The sequence below is a fragment of the Antrostomus carolinensis genome, unplaced genomic scaffold, assembly GCF_000700745.2.
Source record: "Antrostomus carolinensis isolate BGI_N321 unplaced genomic scaffold, ASM70074v2 scaffold6558, whole genome shotgun sequence".
NCBI classification, from domain to species: domain Eukaryota; kingdom Metazoa; phylum Chordata; class Aves; order Caprimulgiformes; family Caprimulgidae; genus Antrostomus; species Antrostomus carolinensis.
This window is the reverse complement of record NW_010334909.1, coordinates 25,842-53,573: the sequence shown is the minus strand read 5'-3', so window position 1 is coordinate 53,573 and position 27,732 is coordinate 25,842. Positions and strand designations below refer to the sequence as shown.

General features: G+C 35.5%; 1 protein-coding gene across 1 annotated transcript in view; it reads left to right on the top strand.

Annotated features, from left to right (window-relative positions):
* Positions 1-27,732, top strand: part of LOC104529897 (protein furry homolog-like) — a gene marked incomplete at its 3' end in the record, with an annotated part of 54,891 nt that overhangs the window by 2,212 nt on the left and 24,947 nt on the right. The window contains exons 2-14 of the mRNA XM_010174335.1: positions 5,909-5,962; positions 11,761-11,900; positions 12,360-12,456; positions 14,549-14,628; positions 15,086-15,166; positions 15,642-15,810; positions 16,843-16,935; positions 17,808-17,906; positions 19,372-19,473; positions 22,322-22,366; positions 25,423-25,526; positions 26,131-26,239; positions 27,187-27,273. Of these exons, the coding sequence (XP_010172637.1) occupies positions 5,909-5,962; positions 11,761-11,900; positions 12,360-12,456; positions 14,549-14,628; positions 15,086-15,166; positions 15,642-15,810; positions 16,843-16,935; positions 17,808-17,906; positions 19,372-19,473; positions 22,322-22,366; positions 25,423-25,526; positions 26,131-26,239; positions 27,187-27,273 (1,260 nt within the window). The remainder of the gene's footprint in view (positions 1-5,908; positions 5,963-11,760; positions 11,901-12,359; positions 12,457-14,548; positions 14,629-15,085; positions 15,167-15,641; positions 15,811-16,842; positions 16,936-17,807; positions 17,907-19,371; positions 19,474-22,321; positions 22,367-25,422; positions 25,527-26,130; positions 26,240-27,186; positions 27,274-27,732) is intronic.

The following is a 27,732-nucleotide window of genomic DNA, read 5'->3' as shown; positions in this document are numbered from 1 at the left end:
ATGACCCTATGAGAGAAAAAGGCACATGTGAGCACTTGGATCCCAGTTTTGAAACTTTACAAAAATGTTATAAGCTGCAATCCAAAGGAACACGAAAAGGGAGCTAAACACGTTCTGTGGTGTCACTGATTGGATCATCTTCAACTAAAACCATTAGTAGATCAAAGACTGAGGAGCAGGAAACATTTCTTTATCCACACCTACTTAGGTATACATTGTGTGTATGTATATACGCGTGTATGTGTTTGTGTACCAGGCAAGCCTACAACTTAAACATAACTTGTCTGTTTCCTTATAGACATCCAAAAGTGTTGGGTGTTCAGGAGAGTCTGATAAGAAAGCACAGAAACGATTGTAGGAACATATAGGCACACAAATGGTGAAGGGTATGTGGTTAAGTGAGAGGAGAGCTGTGGGGGTGGTGATGCTGGGGGTGGAAAAGCAGGTAGCTCCACTCACAGTGGTCTGCATGCTCCTTTTCCATTCGTCTGCTAAATGTACAGAGCTTGGCCAGAATGACATACACTGCCTTTTATTTAGATGAGCTGAAGAGAGCTTTTCCTGCAGACAGAGATAGTTCAGAGTCAGATCTCCTAACCGGAATACTGGTAGCAAGGTAAATATAATAGCCTGAAGTTCACTTGTGCTGCAAAACTTGTCCCTAGACCAAATCAAATAAATACAACAGCCCCAGGCTGTGTCTACGTGCCATGCTGTTAGCTGTTAAACAAGTGTTTTAAAATCTCTTAATCAAACAAAATCAAAACGTCTTACCAGGTTAAAAATTAAAAAAACCCCATGAAACGAATGAAATGATGCATTTTTCAAAGAAGAGTGATTCCCAGCTCTTTTGTCTGGTAATGTTCTGTGGTGATTGCATCAAGTCTACCTTAGTCAGGATCTTTTACTAATAAGATACTGAAATTGTTATTTTGTGTGTATACAGTATGCTTTGAGAAAAATAAAAAATATGAAGTCATAAATATTAGTAGAGTAGTCATTTGTGAGAGTTATTTTAGCAGTTCTGTCTGGGTTAATTTGATAAGTTTAATTCTTTTAAACAAAATATTTTAGCACAGTCAGATGTAAATTTGCACATACAGCCAATATTCCTTATTTTATACTCATTGGAAGGAAAGACTCTATAGAAAACCATCAATTTAAAAGAGGTGCTAGAAGCTGTGAAAAAGTGAAACAACCTGAGCCTGTGTAATACAAAGAGGTGGAGGGGAGTCCTTAGGTGTCTGAATGAAAGGAAGTACTAAGGTACTAAAGTGGTTTTATCTTTTTATGTAGTATTTTATATAAATACTGAATATTCAGTTCTAGTGTATGACATTTAAAAAGGAAGTTAAAAGGCTAAAAGGGCACAGGAATGGTACTGAGATTGGAGAAAAGGCTTTACAGGAAGAGAGGAAAGCCCTTTATCATTTTGGTGTTATTTGTGAGATGACTCTGCTACAAATAACAAAGTTTATGTGGAGAATATATATAGTGTTACATAAATCTTTAATGTATTCGATGAAACTAGGCTGTTGGATGAAGCTGTTGGAGAGAATTTGGAACCAGACCAGTTGAAGTTAGGAGCTAGACACTTTTTAAAATGGGAAAAAGAACATGTCTGCAGGGGAGTAAAAATTAATCTTAAAAAATGAAATAAATAAAATAGAGTAACCTCAGATCAAGACAGCACCTGGGGATGAGGGGTTGGTACCCTTTTGGCCAGAGGTATGAGTTTCATCTAAGAGCAATTTTGTGATTTTAAAAAGTAACTAAATGGTTTCTCTGTGTGTGAGTTTACGTAGGATACTCAGTGAGTAACAAAGTAGTTTCACTTCACTGATTTAATTAAGAGTTCTCTGCTTGCAAAATTTTAATACTGCAGAGTTTACAGAGTTACGGAAAGAGCTTATCAGCAATGCTAAAAATAAATGTTTCAAGTAACAAGTGTAACTATGGGAAGGAAGATAATCCTTTGAGTGAGTAAATTAGATTAAATAATATTTTTATATGTAAAAAAATCAGTTATTCTAAGTCTTTTGTAGTATTATATAGTTTTAAAGGAAAAGGGCTCAGACACAGTTTATTGCAGTTTAAAATACTCTTCCTCAGCTGAGCAAGGATAACCATTAGACATGATACCAAATGTCAAAGTATACCAGCTAGAAATATTAGTGATGAATTCAGTTACCTTGTATTTTGTCAGGCTGAATGTAAATATAGATGGTTAGAATTTAAGCAGAGAGAGTTGAACATGGTACTACCAAGTTACCAAGCTGTTAGCCAAGCAAGCTGCTAACTTACTAAATTGTAGTTCAGTTTAGTCAACACCAGCAAGAGTATTCAAGCCCGTTGCCAATGCCAGCAATTTTACTTCATCGTGGAGATACTAAATATTGCTCAGACTAGCACTGTACACTTTTTCAAGGCTTCCCTAGGTGCTTTCAAAAGCTGGTCTGAAATCTGTAAGGTTTAGCACGCCGCATTCCTCCAGCACAGCGTTCCTCCCGCGCTGGGGCAAGGACACAGGTGCTGCCCAGCACTCCGGCTAGGGCAGGCAAGGCAGCAGCATCCCTTCTCTGGTTCCTTACTTGCAGCTGGGAGGACAGAAACAAGTACACTAGTTTTGCTGTGTTCACCTGAGCTGCCCTGCTGAGGTGTGCTAGCCACCCGAGGACGCTGCCGGTGAAGACTGGAGAGGGGCCAACGGGTGGTACCTTTTTCCAAGGGTGCAGTTGTTTGCACAGCACACACACGTCTGTCTACATCCTGATCTCTGCTGCCTGCCATATGTTGACATTTCTGCTTTACACAATGGATGCAAACGGCTCTTTAGTTAATTCAACAGTGGGGTTTTTTTTTTCATTTCACTTGTAGAAGATAAATGTAGACCTGTTATTTCGATCTCTCTCTGAACTTCAGGAAGCCAGGAAAATAAATCTTAAATTATTAATTCAGTGAAAGTTTCCAGACCTTTACTTTATGCTCTTGGATAGATTTTTGTAAGTCATGTGAGATGATTGGGGCCATGACAAAGCAGAGCTAGAAAAAGACATTGAAAGGAAATAAATTTTAAAGCCATACACGTAATTCAAAGACCTTGATAAACCTGTGACTAGGTTAAAGAGTGTTATTTGGTCATGTCACATTTGTTTGGTCAATGTTATGTTAACTATGGTGATATTTACCTTTTAGCAGTTAAGATTTTTAATGCTGAGGAAAAATTATGAGATTATGAATTTGTAAGGTCTTCATTTTTTCTGATACTAAAAATCCTAAAAGTCATATCAACATTTTGATGTATGGAAGTGTCTCAATTAGTATAGAATGGGGGGAAAGCTAAAGTTTCAGAACTATCTTAAAAATATCTTGCTCTCTGTTGTCATGGATTCAAACTTAGTCTAAAGACTTAAAGTTCAGTTCTCTTTGATTTGTTATCATTCTTTTCTTTAGCTGTTTCTGGTTTTAGACACATTCAATGGATATAATAAACCCACTGTTTGTTCACCTGTATAATGGTTTTGTAGTACCGTGGTAGAAATGTGGCACATCGGGGCATTGTATCATAAAGAGACTTAAGGAACCTGACTTTCTACCATCATCTTACAGGAAAGTCACTTCTCCATATTCTCAAGAAATATTTTTCTAGTTATTTTCCTTCAGCTCATTCAGCAATATACGATGTTTATATAGGGTGGAACGTTTCTCGTGTTTCTGCTTTATAGATAAGATTACAATTATTTGTGCAGTTTATTTAAAAGCATAGTACAGATAACATGAATTCACCTACACTAAATGTTTCCTTTTAAAAAAAGGGGAGGGAGGAGTTCTAGTTAAAAGGGAATTCTGATTTGCAAGTGCTCTCTGGAGCTTTTAGTGTATACTGCAATATGTCAGTTCTCATAACAGTATTTTGAACATATTTAACATGTAAAATTATATGCATTTGTAAGATTCAAAAAAGTGTTTATTTGTCAGTATCTGAAACCTCTTTCCCCTTGCTTTTGAATACACAGTGAAAGAACATTGGGTAATAACATCAGTTGATGAACAAATAGAACCATTTCAGAATATTAAATGCATTTTCCTTAAACTACCTCCTTTTAAAAATATTTTTTTATTTAGGTATACTGGAAATGTACACAAAAAAACAGTGTTTTCTCAGACAATTAAGTGGGTTTCTTTGTATTATAGAAAGTGAAAATGGTCCGACTTGTGAATTGGTACGTGTATTGTTTCAAGTTATACTTTCAGAGTAGGCAAATGCTTTTTGCCTGGGCAATGCTGAGTTCAAGTTTTCAGAGGCTGTAATAGTTGCCAGAGATTATGTTCTTTTGAACGCTAAATACAGTGGCACTCATAGCAGAAAATGCCAGAAATTGTCTCGTGTTTTCAAGATTACGATTAGGACAGGTGAAAATTGCCGGTTTGAATCTTGGACTTGGTTCGTGCAATCCCAGTTTAACATATAGCCTGTCTGTTGCAGCTGTGCAAGTGTTAAATGCCAAACAATATCGACTTTTAAAATTTTGGTCAACAGCTGGACAGCTGTGAGCCTGACAGTGTTGTCTCTTACTAAACTACTGAGCAGTTATTTTGTGTTAACTGAGGCACAACCTGTTGAGAGCAGTACTGACTGTCGGTACTGACACCTCCTTTTGCACCCCACACCAAGCAGATTAACAGCTCTTCTCGTTTACTGCTTGACTTATTTTGCTCCATAAAAGCTCTTTTGTTTGCTTAATGAAATCTAAAGTGAGTTGCTAACTTCTTAATTGGAGTACTTTTTCTACTTGCCTTGTCAAAATGGAGTGAAATTCATCGCATCTTTGTATATCTTACTGCTTTTTAGTATGCCCTTAAAGCTGTTACTGTTGCACTTGACTCACTTTAAATCATTGACCCTCAGAGCCAGTACATGGTACTTAGGGGGTTTTTTGGTGGGTTTTTTATTTCCCCTTCTCTTTTTTTTACCTAACAGGATACCCGAGCGAGAGACTGTAAAAGTTGTATTTCTTGTACCTGTATAATTTGGTACACTCAACAGTGACTACTAAGAATTACTGTTACATTACTGCTATAATTAATAGAATCATAGAAACATTTAGGTTGGAAAAGATCTTCGAGATCATCACGTTCAACCATAAATTCGAACACTGCCAAGGCCACCACGAAGCTATGTCCAAGTGCCATGAATGTTTTGTTTTCTTAATGCTTTAATTCTCACTAACTTATTTTATCAGGACTGTAATTTAATTTTTCTTTTAACAGAGCAGTGTGTCTTATGGTATTGGTAGTATGAAATATTGTAATAATTAAATTCTAGTAATATTGCTGATTTGTACCTTACAAAGTTATTTCAAATGTACAGCAAGTTATTATTGACATTCTCCTTTTCCTGGACTAGATCTTCTAGCTGTTTTTCACTGCAGTTCAGGGAAAGCACAGATTGGAAATGCATTGAACAATTGTCTCTACTTTTTGTGAGGCATTTTAAAATTCATTCTTGTAGCTGACAATAACTGCCTTATGTGAACATGAATATGCTTGTTAATTCAGATGGGAATGGCTTTCCTTCTAAGTTACTCTTGGCACCCACCGCCTGCTATCTCTGTTGAGCACACTGCTGTAGGCCCTGCTGTTTGGGAGAGGTGTTTGACATTTTCTGTTTGTCAGTCTTTAAGGTTATTACTATGAAGCTACCAAATTAATTTTGGATCTGTACTCTTCTGTTTTTTGAGTAAACTTCACATCTTCAGAAATGGTTCTAGCTGAAAAATAATGCAAACACTGACATTAAAAGTTCTTTCTTTGTTCTGTAACATAACTGAGAAAGAAGGAATCTGTCTTTGATAACCATCAATTGTATTGTGAAATTAATATTTCTTTTTTTGTTTTTGTTTTACAGGAAAAGCTCTTGTCCAGATCTCTTCAAAGAGGTGAAGATCTTCAGTTTGATCAGGTAGGAGACAAGTAATTGAAGGCAGTTTTTATTAGGTTAAGGTGGCCTCTGTTTTTTGCAGAATAGTGCTTCCACTGCTGTAGTGACTTGGAACATCCACATCTGAAGCAGCATCAGAAAATTTAGACTTTGAATGTTAGTTAGACTTTATTTTCCATTGTACATTATGATAGTAAGAAGCTACTAGAATAGATTAATTATTTGAAGGTGGCAGTGAAAGCTGCTGGAGGAAAGATGCTGAAATATGGTAAGGGACAAAAAGACCTGGTTTGTTCCTGTTACAGGCGTTGGGTAACCTCAGCCTATAGCACTTACTGTTTCAGTGTTTGGGGTTCTGCTTTTATAAGCAAATAGTGTTAATTTCAGTGTCATGGCTTTCACCGAGGGCTTTTTGATTCTATGGCAGAAGGCATAAAGTAGATTCAAAATTTTACTTTGTCCTTTGCTGAGTATATAGTCGCACTGTGAGGCTATTCTGTTTCACTTACTGTAAGTCAACTGTACCTGGAATAACTCTCTGCTTAATTTATTCATATTTATTGTCTGCATTTCTAATTCTTTTATAGTATAGGCATGTTTTTGTCCTGTAACTGCTTCCTTGCAATGGAGATGCAGCATTCAAATGAAGCCCCATTAAGTTCCTGATCCTTGTCTTAACTGCTACTGAATAGCATCTTACTGAATGAAGTTTAGTGTTCTGTCTGTGTCTTCTGAAACTGGATTTTTGTTTCATGCTTTCCATTACTCCTCAGATACAGGTATTAGACATTGCAGTGAAATCTGTGGACCTGTCTCTACTTTTCAATTAATAGCTATATGTGTACTCTTCTCCCTCCTCCCAAAAGAGAAACAAATAATAGCATGTAGTAGCTGATGTATAATTTTATTTTCAAAGAAAAACAAAAACTAAACTAGCACCAAAATCCTCACATAGCCTTTTAATGTTTTCTAATCTAACCTGCTGCAAGGCCATTATCTCCTAGAGGAAATTTTACTTATAAGCAAGGAAAATGAGTGAGGGACAATAGGACATAAATTCTTTGGTAGTACAGTATTTTTGTTTTAAAGCTGACCAAAAGCTAAATCATATACATGATAGGGTTGATCTAAGGAAATCTGTAAATCAGGAATATTGCTAGTTTTTCTACTAGCTCTGCCCTCCCCTCCTACTCCTACTCTTTTCCTTAGTTAAGGAAGTTTTTTATAAATTACTAGTAGTCATGTATTAAACTATATATAGGTTCTAAAAATATGCTGTGTGAAGAAAAGTAAAAAATAAAACAGGTAACTTCTGAAATCTTGTAATATAGAAATAAACTAGTTTTCCTGAAAAAGTAGTTATTTAAAAATAATTAGTTTTGAGTGTGTGTGTGTGTGTGTGTATGTGTGTGCGAGTTCCTATTTTGTTCTTCTGTTATTTGTAGTCTGTTTTGAGTTCATCAAGATCTGAGTTTTAAAGGTACTGAAAAACTACTTCAGAGAGTCAGAGCAGAATGGCTCCCTTGTGGTGACATGAATTGTGAATTTTGATAGGCAATGTTTTGCAAAAGGAATTAAGATTGCTTCTCTCTGTTCATAGCTGGGTGTAGGAAACCCATATTAAGATCAATTACCCAGCAGTGCAGAAGACTGCAGAGTAAAGAGATTGGCAAAGTATTGGAGAGAGGAGGATGCAGAGTGAAAGCCACAGCATCCAGCAGAGAAGCTAGAGCTGTTGCTGGGCCAACGTTGTTCACCCTTTACGGAGATCTTTACGGAGTTGAGAGTTCATGTCTAAGAAGTGGCTTTAGCTGTACTGGTATGGTGTCTGAGCTAGTAAGTGGTGTGCTTTGTGAATAAAAGGAGCATGACTGAAACGGAAGAGAGACTCTGGGATTAAGAAGGTATCTAGTTAACACTCATTCTCTCAGCTCAGTAAGTGATGAGAAGAAGGGTGGGGGAGGAAGGCATGTAGTGTTGCCTGTCCCTATCATGAAAAAGTAAGATAGCTGTTTAATGGGATTGTAAGTTGTTTCTGTTGGAAGCATAACCAGACCAAAAGGGCTGCTATTAGATCCAAGTGTGCAAAATCAATAGTTTTTAATTTTCAAATAGTACAATTCTTTTACTTGTCATTGAGTTTTTAATTGGAACAAAATGTAAATTTAGCTAAAAGAGATGCAACTTGGGGAAATGAGAAGAAACTTTTTCTGTTGATACACTTCTAGACTGTTAAAAATGTTAGCATTTTAGTTCTAGTGCTTTCCCTTTATCATTCCCAGCGCATCCAGAAGCTACCAGAGAGGATTTTTTTTATAGAGCATATATTGCATTTCTTAAAATATTTTTTGCTTGTACAGCTTGAAACTGAAATAGCTTGTATTTTTATTCTTTTGTTTGTTGTAGGAATCATACTTGGCAATTTCCTACTCTTGTCCTAAGACACCAAAACTTCCTGATTACTCAGAAGCATATCTTGGCCATCTCAGTGACTTTGCTGAAAGCAGATGTGTTGCTGGGGTTCAAGCTTCTTTGTGATTAGACACAACTTGAGTAATATTTTCAGGATGAGGATTTTGACAATAACTGGAATTTGGGCTCTGGCATCTTATTGTAATTTTGCATCTCTCTCTCCTTACCTCTCAGTGTGTTGTTGGGTGTGTTAAGTGCAGCATTAACAATGTGTTACAGCCTTTAAGACTGGAGCACGCTTTGCTGTTTCATTCCGAGGAATATAAGTATATGTCATGATGACTAGTCTAGCCCCGTCCTCTTGGGCATTACAGCATCTCTCTTTGTCTCGATTGCTGCTTTCAACCTAGGCATAATTTAATGCTAAAATAAAAGGGTTTTCTTCTACTTTTTATATCATGTGATACTGAATTTAGTATCCAAGCAGTATGGTAATTATTTTAAATAAAAAGAGTAAGCATATAGCTCACGTTCTGCTTAGCTATGTAATAAGAGTAAAGATTTCCTCTTTCCGATAATTCCAATGCCTTTTCATTAAAATGTTAAGCGTGCAAAACTTGTCAGGAAATAAATAATTATAATATAAAACTGATTTTTCATTTCAAGAGGAAAATGCTTTATAATGCCAGTAGTTCCTGGGTTTAGCATTTTACTGATGACAAATTTTTTAATGCATGTGATCAGCTCATTTCTGCCTAACTGCTGGAACATTTATGGACGGTAGTAGTATTAATACACTATGTAAAATTGCAGGAAAACCTAAGGAAAAGGTTTAGTAAAGCTTAAAATATAGCGTTCTTCTTTTTCTTCTACTAATAAATCCACCAGTTCAGAAGGAGGGCAGAGGAGTAGAAAAGCTTTGTAGGGTCATTTTGTATTGACAGCACCGGGTAACTTAAGTGTTCGCTTAACCTATTCCTGTCCTGTTGCCTGGATACATATTGGATATATCATTATTTTTAGAGAAAGACAAATTAGTGTATTTCCCCAGGTTATTTGGGGAGTGGGAAATGACAGAAATTCTGAAGGCATAACACATTTTGGATTGCTGTGGTTGGTGATAGACGCCTTCTTCATCAAGTTTAGCTTTAGATTTCATTCTAAGGATTACCAGTTCCACTGATGATTTTATGAGTGTAATACCTTCAGTTTAGTAACTCATGAGGGAGGGTTGATTCTTTCTGCTTTCTGAATCTTCCCCCAAATACATTAATGCTTATAACTTGCGATTTCTGCTCATGGCTGGAGTGAGTTCAACAGATGTTTGCGTACCTTAAGCTGATGCAAGCAAGAGGCGTTTCTTGCATGTGAAATATTGGTGAAGATTTTTTGAAGCTTTATCAATAAAAATGAGTCTTTTGAGTTCTTTTTTTCTGATGTTTCCTCTTGCTGGAGGATAATAGATTTAATAGTACCCCACAAGTGTCTCAAATGTCCTCATAGTTTTTCTTTACTATTCTACTCTTCTTCACAAGTTTTTGCTGTTTTGGTTTGGTTGGTTGGTTGGTTGGTTTTTTTCCAAGGAGGTTTGTCAACCCTCTGCTGCATCAGAAAATTCTCTTGTACAACATCTTAATTTTTACATGTTCCTTTTCATCATGCACTGCTTCATTTCAGATTACAACATAACTTCACAGTGGTAAAATTGAGCTGGTTTTTACTCTCCACTTCTATAAGTCTGATGTATGTTGGTTGATTGACTGGGTATTTATTTTGTATGGATACTGGTGCACAAGGAACAGGCTTACAGCATGCTTGACTTCCAAAGCAAGTCACAAAGATTTCAACTTACATTAATAGAAGAACGAAGGTATTCTCAAAATATAGCCTTTGTTCTGAGATTCAAGCCATTATAGGAAGCCTACAGAGCTTTTATAGCTTCTGTTTCTTTTCTGTGTTAAAAAGGCTTTGCATGGTTTTGTGTTGCCTGTAATAACTGCTCGCATCTTTTGGTGCAGTTAGCTCAACGCGAGTCCCCCTCCTGCAGTGGGCATGCCTGGTTTTTCCATTGAATCTCCTTTTAGAGAGTGTCCTATTGACAGACAATAATAATAAGAAATAAAGTAATCTCATTGTTCTAGTAAAAATTTCTTGATGAAACCTAGTTCCTGTTCAGATTTAGAATATGTGTAGTTTGCATTGTATACTGGGATTTAAAGTTTTATGAATTTACAGAATAAGAATATGATTTTACTTATTTTAATGAAGTTTCTCCATTTGTTTATAAAATTAAGGGATTTTTCAGAGAGTCAAAAATACTACTTAATTCTTGTGACTTGAATAGCTGACTGGTTAACAAGTTGAATAAGGTATTCAGGTGGTTGAAAGAGATCTTCCTGAGGTTTCCATATGGTTAATCTGCCCCCATCCCTTCCCAAAACCTGAAAAAAACAAGATACTTCAAATGAGGACAAAGAAATAATGGCATTGATGTTATCTTGGTTTTCCAGAATAGTGAATAACAGATAAGTTGGAGCACAAGGATGGATTATGTTGAAACCTCTTATTTTAAAGATGCAAGAGGTAATTAAAACATGGCATCAGTGAGCAATGTGGGAACTCTGCTTTTCCAGCCAGTGTTTTGGGGATAGGCTTGCTCCCTGCTGCCTCCTGGCACGGAGTTTATAGGGGCTTTATGCTGTCTTTCTCCAGTCATTCTTCTCCTCTCCAGGCGTGGGTACTGATGAGTTCTGTTGAAGTTTAAGTTAAAGAAAGCCTTGTGAATTTAAGTTTCATACTGTGTTAAAGTCTTCCTTCTGTAATGGTATTGCCAGTGTTTCACAGATAAGTTTACAACTCATATGGGTTTTCTGAAAGAAAACAGTAGATATGGGAGTTACGCTGAAAGTAAGTATAGCTTGAGATCTAGACTAGTCAATTGTATTAAAAGTAGAGTAGAATATCTAAAAGGCTCTTTTTTTTTTGTTTGTAAAATAACCAAAGAAGCCTGTTTTGGAAGGTTACCTACTTGCTCAGTTTAGGAGTGTTACCTCTTATCTGTCATTTGTGGTGTAAATTTGTGTATGCTTCAGAGGTACATATGGCAACATTCAGAGACATCCTAAAATCTCTGCTGTTTTCTCAATGGTTTTATATGGGTTGTCTCTATAAATTTAGGGCTCTGTGATCCCCATGAGCTTCAGAACACTTTGCTTAAATTTATCATAACAGTTGACTTAGTGTGTCATATTTACAGTAATTGTCCTAGGTGAAAATGATACATAAAGTTACAATCTTAAAAAATTATATGGTTTTTAACGTTAAAAAACAATTTGAAAGAATGATTATAATTCTAGGATTTTTAGATTGCTTTATCATGCTAAACTATTTTTCTTACTTTCCTTCAGTTGATAAGCTCTATGAGCTCAGTAGCAGAGCACTGTCTCCCCTCCTTATTACGCACCTTGTTTGACTGGTACAGGCGTCAAAATGGAACAGAAGATGAGTCTTATGAATACAGACCTCGTTCTAGCACAAAATCAAAGGGGTAAGGATTTTCCTTGCAAAAGTCTGTTTGATTTTTTTTTTTTGTGCTTTCTTGGAAGAAAATGTGTGCTCTGTACTTTTTTGATGAGTATTTTGTATTTGGATCTGTCATTACCTTAATCTGTGTAGAAAGAGCGTGGGCTTCTTTCAGGTAGTGTATTTAACTTGCATAGATTATATGCATGAAGTGAGTTAGGGATTTTGGGTTTCATATACAGAAGGAAGTTGGATGCTGATAATTCCAGGCTTATTTGTCCCTTTTTTAATTGTTTTGATTGTTGGCAGTTCCTTTCAGGAGAGGGCAAGATGTCAGTGCTGCACCAAACCCCAGAGTCTTTCTAACCATCTATTTTATATATGTGTGCAACAAAGATTGCATGAAAGGCATGCATACCCCTTCTCTGCAATAACTGTGTTCTGTCTTGTATATGATACATGTGTTCTTGATTTCTTATTCTAGGGATGACCAACAACGTGAAAGAGATTATCTACTTGAAAGGAGGGACTTAGCTGTAGATTTCATTTTTTGTTTAGTTTTAATAGAGGTTCTAAAACAGGTAAGCTCTTCTGCTTTGGCAGACTTCTTTTAATATTTTACTTTTAATGTAATTTTACTTATAGTATAGTGCTAGATGATGTCACACACAATTTCTGTTAATATAAAATTTGCATTGGTGTCTGGACAAGAGGATAGAGTTTGGCTTCAAGTAGCAAAATTTTTTCTCACAGTCTTTGAGAGAAAAAGATTACTGTAAGAAAAGATTTGAAACATGAAGCAGATGAGCAAATTTCACATTTCAAATACTTAAGTAGTTTATGTCTTTTATGTATAGGTACGTTAAACTAAGTGGCTTTCTGTACTAAGTAAAGTAAGCACCAATGTTCAGTTTGCAAATAATTTGTAGGAGATCTGTGTTTATGTGGTTGTGTATGGCATGTTTGTGATATAGGGAAAAATGAAAACAGTAAAACAAAAGAGCTGCCCATCCTTCTCTGAGACACCAACCAGTCATCCGAAGTGGTATTCCTGTACTGCGTGCACAGAGATGCAGAGAACAGCATTAAAACCATCAGTGTTTTACGGAAAATCTTTAGTTCATGCTCTCTCCCTGCCTAATTTTTCTGTCAGTGTGAAAGAAAAGGAAAATGGCATACGTGGTTCAGGATTGCAGGGTTGTATGGGTAGCTTCTGTGTTTTGAACTGGTACTAGTTTTTCTGTTGAGAAGAGTAAATGTTGCCAGTGATTCAGATATCAGGAGAGGTGCCAAAGTTCTGGTCTTGAAAAGAGTCTGTGGTGACTCCTGTAATTCTTGGTGAGCCTCTTAGGCTTGTACTCCAGGCAAAACAGGTATTTTTCTGATAAGGATGTTTTCCTCTGCTAAAGACCTGCAATGAGCTGCTAAACAAAGATACACCACTTAAGAAAATCCTTTGGTCAATTTCGTATTAAAATTATCTAAAGGATGGTTTGTATGTTCTGCCTGTAATGTAAATCTACAATTAGGCAGTCAAACAAAGGGCAGAAAGGATGGCTCTTTATCAGTACACATATTTACATTCACATTACATCCATTCTCCTGACTTCCTGGGAGCCCTATCATGTTTAATTCTTAGAAACTTGTTTTAGAGGGTCCAAAGAATATGATCCAGCCCTTTCTGTAATATGCGCAGAGCAACCAGAGAGTGAGTGACAGACATGACCTATGTAGGAACAAAAATATCTTGCTTAAATGACTACATATTACTCATTGTACGAATATGCATGTAAATAACCAGTTCCAGTACCTGGAAGTTCTTGGACAAATAGTTTTCTTGATGCAGAAGAGTATGTAATTCTCAAGCAAGAAGTGCATGATTTTCTGTAGACATGCAGTAATCATTTCTTCAAATATATTTTAGTGAAAATCTTAATCACCCTTGAACAGTAATGTTTAGTAGCGTTATCCTAGTCCCTACCTAAATGGCTTTGAATTTTCAAGATGATATGATTTCATAATTATAGATAGTACTTTTTGTAAAGAATACTTTTGATTTTTAAGCAAATGTTTTCTTTTAAACCTGAGAAAGTGGTGATGTCAAAGAGGACCTCAGTAAAAAAGGGCCTTATAAACAATGCTTGATTTTGGTTTCTAACCAAATTGTTGCTTATTGCTAGGAAGATTCTTATGTTTTGACTGCTTTCATCTAGAGAAAGTCTAAAATGGAGATGATCGTCTCTTCTACATTCTTATTTTTTGGTTTTGTCTTCCTTTATATTGAGATGAATTACATTTTGTGGTTAAATCTGTAATAGTAACACCACAGAAGGTAGAAGGTGTGGAAGGATGCATAGTTAAGCTAGTCTGATAAATTTTTATGACAAATTCATAGTGTCTACATTACTGTTGTTTATTTTGTTATGAATTTTATCCCTGAAAGCCAGTATGCAAAATAATTTAAGAGAATGTCAATAGAGGTTGTGTAAATGCTCAGATATTGCAGAATTAATTTGATATCATATGCCAACAAAGGATTTGTCCTTTGACAGCAGTCGGAGAGATTTCTACAGGGCATCTCATAATAGTGTTTATGTACTTCATACATACATATATATGTGTGTATATATATCTATGCATAATTACATACATATGAATGCTATTGCATTTCAGATACCTGTTCATCCAGTGCCAGATCCTTTAGTACATGAAGTTCTAAACTTGGCTTTTAAGCACTTTAAACATAAGGAAGGGTAAGTTTCACTTCAGATTTTTTTGTGTGTATTACCAGTGTGTGCTTGATTGTTGTGATTGTTTGCCTCACATGTAACATACTGGTGATAACACTATCAGTGAACACTGATTGATATCTTTAAACTGAAAACATATCTTGAAAGAAGTATTCAGTATAATGCTGAGTTTATTTTTCTTAGGATTTACAGAATGATTTGCATAGCCAGCCACATTAAGAAAAGTCTGTTTGGATAACTATACAGAATATGTCTCTTAAGTCCACTCAGTGAAACTACGTCACTTTAAATGTCACCATGCATTTTATGCTTCACTTTCATTGTTTTTATGTTAATAATCTGCCTTGCTATGGAACAGACTTTTTGTCTGTAATTGAGAACATGCTTGGGGTTTAGAAGAACAAAGTTGTATTTAACACCTTTTTTTTGCCCTTTTTTTTTTTTTTTCCCCCCTCTTTAGGTATTCAGGAACCAACACTGGGAATGTGCATATTATTGCAGACTTATATGCAGAAGTGACAGGAGTTCTTGCTCAATCAAAGTGAGTTTAGTCTCTGACTCTTCCTGCCTTTGGAGAAAGATAACTCTAGAATTAAAGGCTATTTAATATAGCAACATTTAGTTATGACCCCAGTAACTAATCTCTTAAGTGTCAAGTGTAGTCAGGTGTAGTCTGGCATGTCAGTCTTCTGTTCCAGCACAATAAATTTGAACAAATCAAGAAATAATCTTTAGTACAATACTGAATTGCTTTACTGTGGACTTGTAGGTGCAAGAAGGGAAGCCTGGTATCAGTCAGTAGTTGGTTTTCAGTCAACAAGTGTATTCTAAAGTGCTGATAGTCATAGGCACTCTTAAATGCCTATATTTTAAGTATCAGGGTACATCTTGCTTGTGTTCCTTTTACTGTAGGTGCTGTTAGCATTAACAGACTAAAGAAATCGGTTCCCAATTATAGACATCGTATAAAAAGTAACTGAGAATGCATGTAATTGCCATCTATATCCCTTGTTCAGGTTTCAAGCTGTTAGGAAGAAGTTTGTCACTGAATTAAAGGAACTGCGACAAAAAGAACAGAGCCCTCATGTAGTACAAAGTATCATCAGTTTGATTATGGGAATGAAGTTTTTTCGAGTAAAGATGTATCCTGTGGAGGATTTTGAAGCATCATTTCAGTTCATGCAGGTAAAATAAAACTGAAATGAGCATAATTTTGTTGTTTAAGTCATGAAGCTACAATGATGCTTGCTGTGATCAGTCACTCACTCTTCTTCTGTGTTGTCCTTCTTCAGCCTTTTCCATTTAGTTCATAAGCTCTCAGAGGTATGAATCATTTGTTTCTCTGCAGTTCGTGAGGACCTAGCATAATGACAACTCATTCTCAATTGTCTCAGTAATGTGGCAAACCTGTAATATATTAATTTATTCAAGGCTAAATGAAAATGTGTAGCAATCAAATAATTTTCTTTCTTTATGAAAGCAGTGGATTAAAGAAAAGAAGTTACTTGATAAATCTTTTTTTAACATCTGAGATGCCAAGAAACAGTTTTGTCTAAAAAACATTTCAGTTAATTTTCAGAGAGACTTAAAATCTCTTTATTTACTTCATTTGATTGTGGATTAAAAATTTGTCTTAATGAATAACTTGCTCATTCCACAGTAACTGAAGTTATTGCAACTTGGTCATAAATTTTGTTAAGAACTATTTAACAGCCATTGACATTGATCTCAATCCTGAAAGAAATTAACATACACATAGGTGTTTTGTGTCCAGAGTGGTCAGTTTGGTGTAGTGGAGTGTGCATACATGTGTATGGATTATTTATTTATCTGTAAAATTTTCTTTGCATCAAAGTCATCTTGAAAGTGAAAATGAGTATATAAAATTAAAATATGATTTTCTAATAATTTCAATAGAGTTAAGCATTTATTTTTTGAAACTTCAGAATAATCTGAGAAGGAATGTGCATCTTTACATTCTTTTATATTCTGAGTAGGAAGTAAATAGCTGTCTGGTATTACAAATGTTCTCCTTTCAATTTCGTTTCAGTTGCTGGAGAAACAGGTTTTAAAGTTTCTAATGTTTTGTAAAGTTGATATTGTCGAGGAATATAAGACTAATTGAAACACATTACATTTTTTACATTCAAACTGGCATCTGATGTGATACTACTGTCATCTTTTTTCTAAATATTTTTCTAATGCTTCCTTACTAAGGAGTGTGCTCAATACTTCCTGGAAGTAAAAGATAAAGATATAAAGCATGCACTTGCTGGTTTGTTTGTGGAAATTCTCATCCCTGTGGCTGCTGTAAGTATTTTTATTTTCATTTTTTTCCCCTACTATTTCCTTGACTTTTAATTAGACTCTCATTGTTAAAATTGTTTCCATTAGACCTCACTATATCACACTTTTACAGATTAAAAAAGGCTATTAAGTGAATTACAAGCACCTATGTAACCTTTCAAAGGGAAATGTGTCAGTGTGATTTGTGTATTAGATAGTTTCCAGTCGGTTTTCAGAACCTTTTAAAGTTTTTAAGTATTTAAATGAATCATCACAGGTATCCAGCCTTAGAGACTTGCAGGGATTTTGATGAAGAAGGTAGCTGCCTGGTTTGTGGAAAGAAGGCTATTCTGTATGCAAGGACAGAGTGGGTTAAAAAGGTGTAGGGCTCCAAGTATCTGTTTCATTAATTCTAAAAGCTGAACAAAGACCACTTAAATGGTTGGTTGGCTGGTAATTCTGTGTATAATTTCCTAAGTTTTCAGTTTTCAGAACTGGAGGACATAAAAGGAAAGGGGAGCATTGAGGAGAGGAACAATGACAAAGTTGTGGGTATTACTTTTTTAAATATATGAAATTACACTTTAAAAGTTTCAGTTTAGTTTTTATTTGTTAGTTGGTGGCAAATACTTCTTCTTTAAGTATGGAATACAGGCTACATTCTTAAAACAGAGAGGTTTTTAATGAGTTTTGGGTTTGTTCTGTTTTGTTTTGGTTTTTAACTGTATGACATTATTTCTTATGCTTCTGTTTATAATTTCAATAAATACACTTAAATACTTACCTAATGTGACACTTCTGAATGTTCTTGAATTCATGGATGTCTTAATGTATATTTAAATTGCCTTCTGTATAAACTTTTAAACCCATTTATGTGTCTATTTTTTTTTTAATAGGCTGTTAAAAATGAAGTGAATGTGCCATGTTTGAAAAATTTTGTGGAGATGCTTTATCAGACTACCTTTGAATTGAGTTCAAGAAAGAAGCATTCACTGGTACTTTAAAGAAATATTTCAGATTCTCCATTTTGCTCCTCTTAGACTTTTAAGCTCATACGTTATATGAGGAAAAGCTAACAGCTGTATTAATTTAAATCTTAACTTTCAAGTACAATTAAATTCACTCTGTGTATGCACATTTGCTCTAATTTTTTTTGTTTCTTTGTGCAAGATACGTGCACTATTATCTCACTTGTGAGTTTGTATTGAAATCAATGCTTGGTTTTGATTATTTTAGTGGGTTTTAGCACAGAGGTACTTAACCTAATGTCTCCTCTAAAAAGCTTGCATTCAGGGAGTCTGTGTATTTAAATTATGTTTAATTAAAAGATGGAAGTGTCAGATAAGACTTTTCCAGCAAAATAACAGCCAGTTAATAGCCCTGCTCTGCCTGTTTTTTCCTTCATACACTTTGTTTTTCTTTTTCCAATATTTTTTATTATATCTTTTGGATATAAATATCTATGGCTTTTTTTTCCGGTAAGACTGCATCTTAGCTTTTCCCCTAAGACTGCATCTTAGCAAGTATTTAAATCTCTTATTAATGTAGTATTTGGTAATTCTTGATGACCATGTCAACCGTGTTTCAAGTTGATTCCCTTCAGTTTGCCAGAGCTAAATTTTGCATTACAATTGGCATATTCAGTAAATGCAAGTGAATTTAAAATTATTTATCCTCACTTTCATGTTAGGGATGAGCTTTACTTTCTGGTATAAAGCCTATGTCCTTGTCAAACTCCTTATGTAAGAGTAACATAAAATAATTGATGTTTGTATTCACAATGTCATTTTATTTGTGAAATCAGGAACATTGTCACACCAAGTTTACAATTTACCTATTCATCCTCATTCTTTAATTGTGCTCCATAGCAAGATAATCTGCAGTCAGATTTGTTATTAATGACCATTATGTATTCTGGTAAAGTATGTGGTGTTTAAACAAATCTTATGTTCCTAAAGCAAAGCAAAGTCATGCTAGTCTGCACAATCACAGACTTTGTTAAATGGTGCTTCGTTCCTTACTAAGAGTAGACCTTGAGGAGAAGTGACATTTCTGACAACCTAAAGTCTGCCTCGGTTTTTACTGAGTTGATGGTATTTTTACTGAATACTCTTCTTAGAGGCTGTTCCCTCTCCCAGCATGTAGGACCCTATGAATTGAATCACCTGGTTGCAGGGAAGGAGCGAATGTTGTGCGAAGGGCAAGATCTGCTCGCAGTCTTTGTTTGAGATCAGGCCTTGCTAGGGAATGATCTTCACCGTGGTCCCACTGCCCCTTACACCATGAGCTCTTACAGCACATAACTTACACCCAGGACACCGTGCCTGGCGTGCATGTCCTAGTGCAGGGGAAATGCTGCTGTGCTAAAACTGTGAGAGTGAGAGACTGTGTGTCTCATTTTCAGTGTACAAGATTTGCAAAGAGCAGTTTGATCAACTCTTTTTTCCCCCCTACTCACAGGCTTTGTATCCATTGATCACCTGCCTGTTGTGTGTCAGTCAGAAACAGTTTTTTTTAAATAACTGGCACGTTTTCCTGCAGAACTGTTTGTCACATCTAAAGGTAAGACTACTTTTCAATACAGGAACTGTCACAAATCAATAACACTTACTCTGATTTGTTCTCAGCATTCTTGTGTCAAATAAACAATATTTGGCTGTTTAAAAGGACACTGTGATTTTTTTTTTTTTAATTAAATATCTTCATTACTATTAAACTTAGTAGTAAGTTTTTGTGATGCTATGTAGTGCAGGAAATAGATGTGGCCCCCTTGAGGATCATCAGTTTTATTGAGTAAAATCTGCAGAAGTATCTACTAATAAATGCTATTTATGCCAGAGAAAGTACAAACTGTAATTCTTCATGTGCAAATTATATATGAGAAAATAAATGGTTTATCTTCTCTTCTAAGCAGAATGTATAATAAGTGCAAAAGTTCTCTCTCTTGTTCACTTGTTGAAGGAATAGAAAATTAATTTGGAGTCCAGAAAAGAGATTTTACCTACAGCCTGTGATATATATTTTCCAAATAAAAGTTACAGTGTCCCTTTAACTCATGGCTTCAGTTGATAGCATTGTGAACATCAGCTGATCGATAAAGAGCTCAAGATACTTAGAAATTAGGGATTTGTTTTAGTGACTTTCTTGTAGCATTCATTGTTGTACGTGTTCTTTCCTTAATTTTGATGAAAGTAGTTCATGATTTTGCCTAATGTATTAATTTTGGTAATTCTAATGAATTCTTTGATCCACCTTCACAATATTCATTCTGGTGATCTATGAGTGACAGTTCCGAAGCTTATTAGTAAAATACGTAAAGCATCACGAAGTCAGGAGGAAACAGGTTTAGCTGCTTGGATTGTTTTTTAAGGATATTTTTGTTTTCATGACATCTTTCACACTTTTCTGTTGCTTGTTGGGTTTTTATATATTTTTCATCTAACATTTGCAGTTCTTTTGCAATATTTGCCCTGATTTTTGGTTTGTTGTTTATTTTGCTGATGGAAGCTGCTTTTGCTTTTGTTTTTAAAGCTTTTAAAAAATTTCTTAAAATCTAGGAGTTGCATTTTTCTGGCATAATGTCCATTACTGATAATGGATGTATTAAAAATATAAATGCCCATGAGTTTAACTGGTAGTTGCTGAGCATGCATTTTATATTTTACCTAGTTTTGTTAACCACTAACAGCTTAACACGTGTACTGTAAGGCTCTATTCAGCAGAAATTCTGCATATGAATTTCTGCAATTCAGAATTTGCAGTGTTATGATGCTGTGCCATCAGTGACTTATTTAGGATATTTTATGGCTTAGTTTAGCTTGGCCCACCAAATACTATTGGTTTTTTGAGTGCCTAGCTTGTTCAGAAACTTTGTTGAGTTTAACTTCGAAAAATACACCAGCACTGTCCTCATGTGTCCTATGAATTAATGTGTTCCTTTGTTTCTGAAGCTAATTAAGTGCATGCAGTCTGTGATAAATAATCTCATTAATTTATAAATCTGAATTTCACAGCAGTTTAGTCTTTTAGATTTCCCATTCCTAATTTTATTTCCTGATTTCCTAATGATTAAGGTTATTTTATTTGTAGTTACTTAAATATGTAAAATGCAATAAGGATTCCAAATCCACTGTCTCTAGCATCTTTGTTATTTAATCAAGTAATTGTGAGAGTTACTGGGAGATACTTTACACTTCTACCGTATTACTTAAAATTAACAATTGAAATAATGACAACACTTAGACTCTGTCACAGGGATATTCTACGAAGATTACGGGCCCATTAGCAAGTTGCCAAGAGGTAACATAGGTCAGGGGTTGATGGTGCTCAGTTTATTCCCTGGTGACTGCCCAGTGCAAACTCCAACCTGGTGATACACATCGTGTGGTCACGCTTTGGTGGCAGAACTAAGCAATTTCCCATTTGCTGTGGTGTGAAAGCTCACGTCCTCTCAGTTGCTCCATAGTACCTGATGTGTAGTACATGCATATCCTGCCATTCCCCACAGTATGTCAGCGCTACATTCAACTTGGTAATGCTCCTGAGAATGCTATGAATCCTGATCCAATACTAGCAATATTTATTGCCCTTGTAAACTCTTTGTACTGAGTTTCAGTGCACACTACCTTTAGTTATCTTCAAAGCAAGTTTATTGCATGGGGAAAACATCCTAGCCTTTCTGGAAGAGGAAGCCTAGGTTTGGGGATTTTTTTTCTTTCTTCTTCCTGCTGTCACTTCTATGAGGAAGGATTACATAGCTCTAGGTCTGGACCAATGCAAATAGCAGATAAGTGAGTTCTAAGAGTCAGTTTAGACCAGGAGTGTACCAAAAGATGTCTCTTGGCATAGGTATAACTGGCCTTGTCCCACAAAGCAGCTGGGATGCTGTTTCAGCATTGAGCCCAGCAGGGTATTTCTTTACACTCTGTAGTGTAGGCAAAATTCTGAATTTGTTCAGCAGACAATAACACTGGGTCAGTATTGTAAAACATTTTGCTTACTTTTTTGACTAGTGTTCCGAGAGACTAATTTTAGCAGGTTTGTCAGAAAGCTGGTAGATTCTTGGATGAAGCTGAGTTGTGTTGTGGTATCCTTACCACCTCTTCCAGGGAAAGGAAGGAACATTTGAGGAGGCTGCTGAAATGGGAATGAAAAGTATCTGTCATTCTGCACCACTGTTGGCTGGAAAAGAATAGATTTTTTTTTCCACAGTTTAACCTTAGTGTTGTTACTACAAAACCTTCAAAGCTGGAGGAACGTTTTCTGCCACTGTAGCAAAACCTGTATTTCTACTGAATAGAGTCCTTACTAGACAGCTATCTGTTGTTTTTGTGCTTTTTTTCATCTAACATGCATGTGCCTCCCATTCTCATGTTTGTTATGTTTTGCTGTCTCACATTGCTTTATTTAGATGCCATCTAACAACAGTATCAGAAAACAAATAGAAACACTGCAGGTGAGTTAATATGTTGTTATAACTCAGTGAACGTTGCTTTGTCTCATGTAAATACTTTTTTTTGTTTTATGTTAATTGTTGTATTTTGTGCTTTCCTTTCTTTGGAAAATTGCCGTTAGTACTGTTAAGAAGCAACAGGACTAAGAGTAGCTAATGTTTCGAAGATCTTTTTTACTTGCTAGGAAGTAAAGGAGAAAGATCAGAAAATTATCTAATACCAGTTTTCCCTTGAGGGTGAAAATGTGGCTTTGTGAGATTGAGTATCAATATCACAGGTAGTTTCCCTAAACAGCAGCTCATGTTTCCACTAGAAGTAAACTGCCTATTCAGATGTATGGTTTTTTTCTCGTAATTCATTTCAGAGTGTCTTGCATGTGAGCAAACTTGGAAACATTTTCACAATAAAAAATGTGAAACTGATTTACTATAGAAACTTGCGGTGCACTAACTTGAAAGACTTTTACTTACACTGTTGGTTTTGCAGGTTTTAAAGTACAGAAATTGTTTTAGTTCAGAACAAAGAAAAGTTTAACATCAATATTAAAAAGTACTTTCTTGAGTAAGTGGCTACATTTGACTAACATGGAAAAAATGCTATTTTGTTTCTTGCTTTCATTGAGAGTTTCCTTGAATTGTCTTAACGGGTCGTGTAAGACCAATGCAGATTTGCTGTTACGTTTTTGGTTTCGTAACAGAGAGACAGTTCTTGACAGCTTATTCCATTCTCAGCTGAAGTAATTTATGCGAAAGGTTTTAGAATTTTAAACAGAACTATGTTGGAAAAAAACAGAGAGTATTTAAAATGTGTCAGGCATCAGCTAAAATGACTGAAATTCAGCCAGGTTGGTGAATTACATAGGTATATATCCTGTATTATAATTGCAGTAAACTCGGGGAGAAAATGAAATACTGACGTATTAACACCAAGTATACAAGAAGTGTGCCATAAATTAGACCCCAAAAGCCATTTTCTTCTAGCATATTTGTTTAGTTCCTAGTTATAGGAAGAGATAATTAAGATTTTTAATGCTTAACAAATTAGAAGTACTTTTGTATTTATTTTGTAACCCTTTTCAAAAGGTTAATGCCTCTTCGTACCTTTTTTTTTTTAAACAAAGAAGCAAACTTTATCATAACTAATCTGAAATACCTCTATTGGATGATAAACCTAACAGATGGCATGTTGTTAACACATTGTAAATTATCTGCTACCTATACAATTTTTTTTTTTTTAATAAGATGATTGAAAGCCACTAGTAAATTTTTAGTTTTCTTCTGGACCTGTAAATTAAGCTCCCCTTTGGAATATTAGAAATAAGAAAACTGAAGCATTACTCAGTTATAGACACTGCATTTCAGATAGACTTTGATAATGCTTCTTCCTCACAGTAGCCCTGCTGCTAAATCAACTGCACAGTGGGACAGTTGCCTGTCGGAATAGTAACCAGGGACATGTAACTTTTGACTGGTTGGATTTTGTTCAAATCACCTTCCTAAATTTACCCACTGCCTAGCTGCAGGTGTGCCAGTTCAGAGACGATGACAGGAACACATTGATGAGTGTGAAGGGAAGGTAGAACAGCATTGTCACTGACATAGACTGGGTTAAGCTATTCCCTGGAATATTCTGATAAGCAGTCATGTATGTTATTTGGCTGTGAAGTACCACTTTTGCCTCTGTGATTTTGTGATAGGCTTTTAGCCATTCTTAAAGTAGGCTGCTGCCAAAACCAATAGTCCCAACCCACCTGTGTTAAAGCCATCCAAATTACTCTCCTTTGGATAGTCTATTGCACAGACATGGCCATGAAGTTGCTTAGATCAACTTACTGGTGCGAGTTGGACTTTCTTACTGCTAGAGTCAGTGCAAAAGGAGCAGTGAGATTGCAGAGAAGGGAACCAAGGATGAGACCATCTCTTTTCAAACAGTATGGACTTAGATCCACTTACACCCTTTGTGAAATTGCACTCGTCCTGGGAAGACGAAGTACTCTGCTATTGTGACTCATTGACTTGTGGTAGAGGCCACAAAATGTGAAAATAGTTAGATTCAAGCCATCATATAGATATGTCTTGAAATAGAGAGACTTCACTGGAGATGGGGAAGGTGTGTTTTGGGGGTTCTTTTGTTGGGTTTTTTTGTTGTTTTTATTTGGCTTTTTGGTTTTAGCTGAGAGAACACCTAAAAAGATAACAGCTGAGAATCGTTTATTCTTATAGTTATGACCAATTCCAAGAATCTCACTGGACACTTCAAGATTATAAATACACCAAGAATCCTTAGTTGGAAGAGGGATTCCTGGAGTTGGCATGAAGAATGTTAGCTAGTTTTACAGTCTAAGAGCTAAGAGGAGCAAAGCTAAACTCCTAGTAGCAGCTTTAAGGCAAAAAATAATTGTTTTCCATTTTAAACTGAATTATGCCACAAAATTTTATATTAATTCAAGAAAAAGCTAGCTTAATTGTTACAATAAAAATCTGTTGGAAGTGAGTAAACACTAATACAGCCCGCAGGAAATGGCTAAGTTGAGTGAAGCCTGGAGTGCCCACGCAGAGAAGCATCCTTGTGTGCCTGTCCTGTTTTGCGCTCTCTTCTTCTGCACTTACCCTGTCTGCTGTCATAAACTGAATGGTGGACTTAGACTTTGTACATGATCCAAAGCAGCTATTCCCTCCCAGTACTTTAGACAATCTGTAAGTTGGTTTGCTATAAAGTAGGTATTCATTATCAATGGCTTTCTGAGAAAAGTTCTTGGAAGCAATACAACTTGGGTGTTCAACTCAAGAAGAATATCTGCTTTTTAGTTACTCCTCTGCTCTCAGAGTGAGACAGATGTAAAATAATCTGAAATTACTAGTTACATATTCAGGCAGTTTTGGAAATATGCAATACAGGGTTGTTTCTGTGAAAATACATTGAAACTTGTAGTCAGTATTAAACACATCAGTTTTCATTGTTTAAAAAATGTAAAGTATTCTCAAAAGTCAAGAGTAATAATAGAATTTTCTGAGTGTCTCACTGGCAACAGTAACTGTATTTTTCATTTATTTTACAGAATAAAGATCCCAAAATGTCTCGAGTTGCACTGGAATCTTTGTATAGGTTGTTGTGGGTCTATGTTATTAGAATAAAATGTGAAAGCAACACTGTAACACAAAGGTAAGTTCATTATACAAATGATTTTAAACTATTGATTGGTGGGGCTTTTTTTCCCGCCAGTGGTATTAAGAGATCTTGAAGCCCATTCAGGGATGATCTAGTTGAGGAAGACTTCATCTTAATAGAGAAAACCAGAAGAACTTGATAACTTTTGAGGAGGAGAAAGAATAGAGTTTATGATTGTCTTTGCAAGGATAGAAGAGGGTGCAGAGATAAGATTTATTAAAGTAAAAAGGCATCAGTGGTACCAGAACAGATAGGGTATGAAATGACCGTCACTAAGTATAAGTGGGAAATTGAAAGGTTCTCTTTATAAATTAGCATAATGAGAATTTGGAGTAGTCATTCAGCTTTTTCTACTCCCTGACTGTTACTTAGTAATTTAAAGGAGAATCTTGGTCGATTCATAAATGAACCTGTGATACTGTTGCCTGTGACAGTAGAGAGCTGTACTTTCTGTAGGTGCTCCTGCCTGTCATATGCTTCTGTATTGTTTAGTAGCAACCCCTTTTTTTTTGATCTGAACGGTAAGATCTGTGCTATTATAAAAAGTGATTTTTAGAAGTTTTTTTTTAAATTTCTTTTTGTTTCTAAATTCTTGTAGCCGTCTCATGAGCATTGTTTCAGCACTTTTTCCAAAAGGATCTCGTAGTGTGGTCCCACGAGATACACCTCTGAATATATTTGTGAAGATTATTCAGTTCATTGCTCAGGTAAGTGTACGTGTAGGTAGAGCTATAAGAATATGATGAACATTATTTCATCCTATTAAATGAGAATTGTAATGTAAATGTAAATTAAAGCAATGTAAATTGAAGTTTCAGGTTTGAAATATTTGCACTGAATTAGTGGTCTTATATCTTGACTAGGATTTCCCCAAATACGTGTAACAAATTAAAAGACTCACTCTGTACTAGTGGCAAAATTATTTTACTTAAATGTCAACAACTGTTGTGTATGAACATTATGATGATTAATATTTACATTTGTATTGCATGTTGTAATTAGTGTGTCCATTATAATATTTTTATAAGGGACAAAGCATTTGAGCCATAATATCTACTTACATTTAGCCTGGAGAATAGCCTCTGCAGACAGAAAAAATATGGAATGCATACCGTAGTGTGCAATTAGTGTTGCATTATGATTTATATTATTTTAGGTGCTTCTGTTGTCCTTCTATCCAAATGCATGGTATGATCTAACAAGTAAACTCTCATTCATCTGTAACCTTATAGATTAGAGACATGTTTTCCTGTCTTACAGATAGCTTGTCTGTGCTTCAGCTTCCAAGATTGTTTGCATCTGGTCATACAGGGATGAGACAGGACACTCAACCCTTCACAGTATATATTTGTTTCCTAGGGCTCCTCTTTTTAGCACTAATTTTATCAGCTCATTTGTAGAAATGTGTTTGACCTGAGCAGAATTGTCTGGGAATTTTTTCAGGGGAAATGGTTCAGCCATATCGGGGGATGAGCTGTGTTGTACTATATTTAAAAAAGAACATTAAACCCTAAGAATAAATAGGAAAAAAAAGAATTAAAAAAACTTTTTTTCCCTAACTTTTAAGACATGATACCCAGCACCTGTGCAAAGCCAAGAAATTAAACTATGCATATTAACAGAAAAGAGATGATCAATCTATTTTCCTTTATAGGAACGTTTGGATTTTGCAATGAAAGAAATAATATTTGATCTTCTTAGTGTTGGAAAATCACCTAAAACCTTCACTATTAATCCAGAGGTAAAAAAAGCTCATTCCTTGTATGCAGCAAGCACAGGGCATTGGGGGAATTTTTGGGGTAAAGTGGCTAACTGTTTTTGAGCCTGAATGGAAACAGATCGATGAATATCTGAAGGGGTCTTCTGGTAAAACTAAAGTAATTGTAGTCATACACAGCTGCTGTTTCATTTCTGGTGAGTAAGCTACCAGCAGTACTGCAGTTCAGACTAATTTCAAAAATAATTTCAGTATAACTGTAAAGCATTTTTTCAGGGAAGCTGTACCTAGCGCTTATGGTTGAAGACCCAGTCTAAGCAATGTCTGTCTTCAGTATGCCATTCTCAAGATTCATATAAACTCCTTTAATGTTCTGTACTATGAAATATTTGATACATTAGCCTGTGCCAAGTCAGTTAGCTGGAATCAGAGTTGTCAGGACGCACTAAAGACTTGAACTTTATTCTTGTTACTTTCATTAGC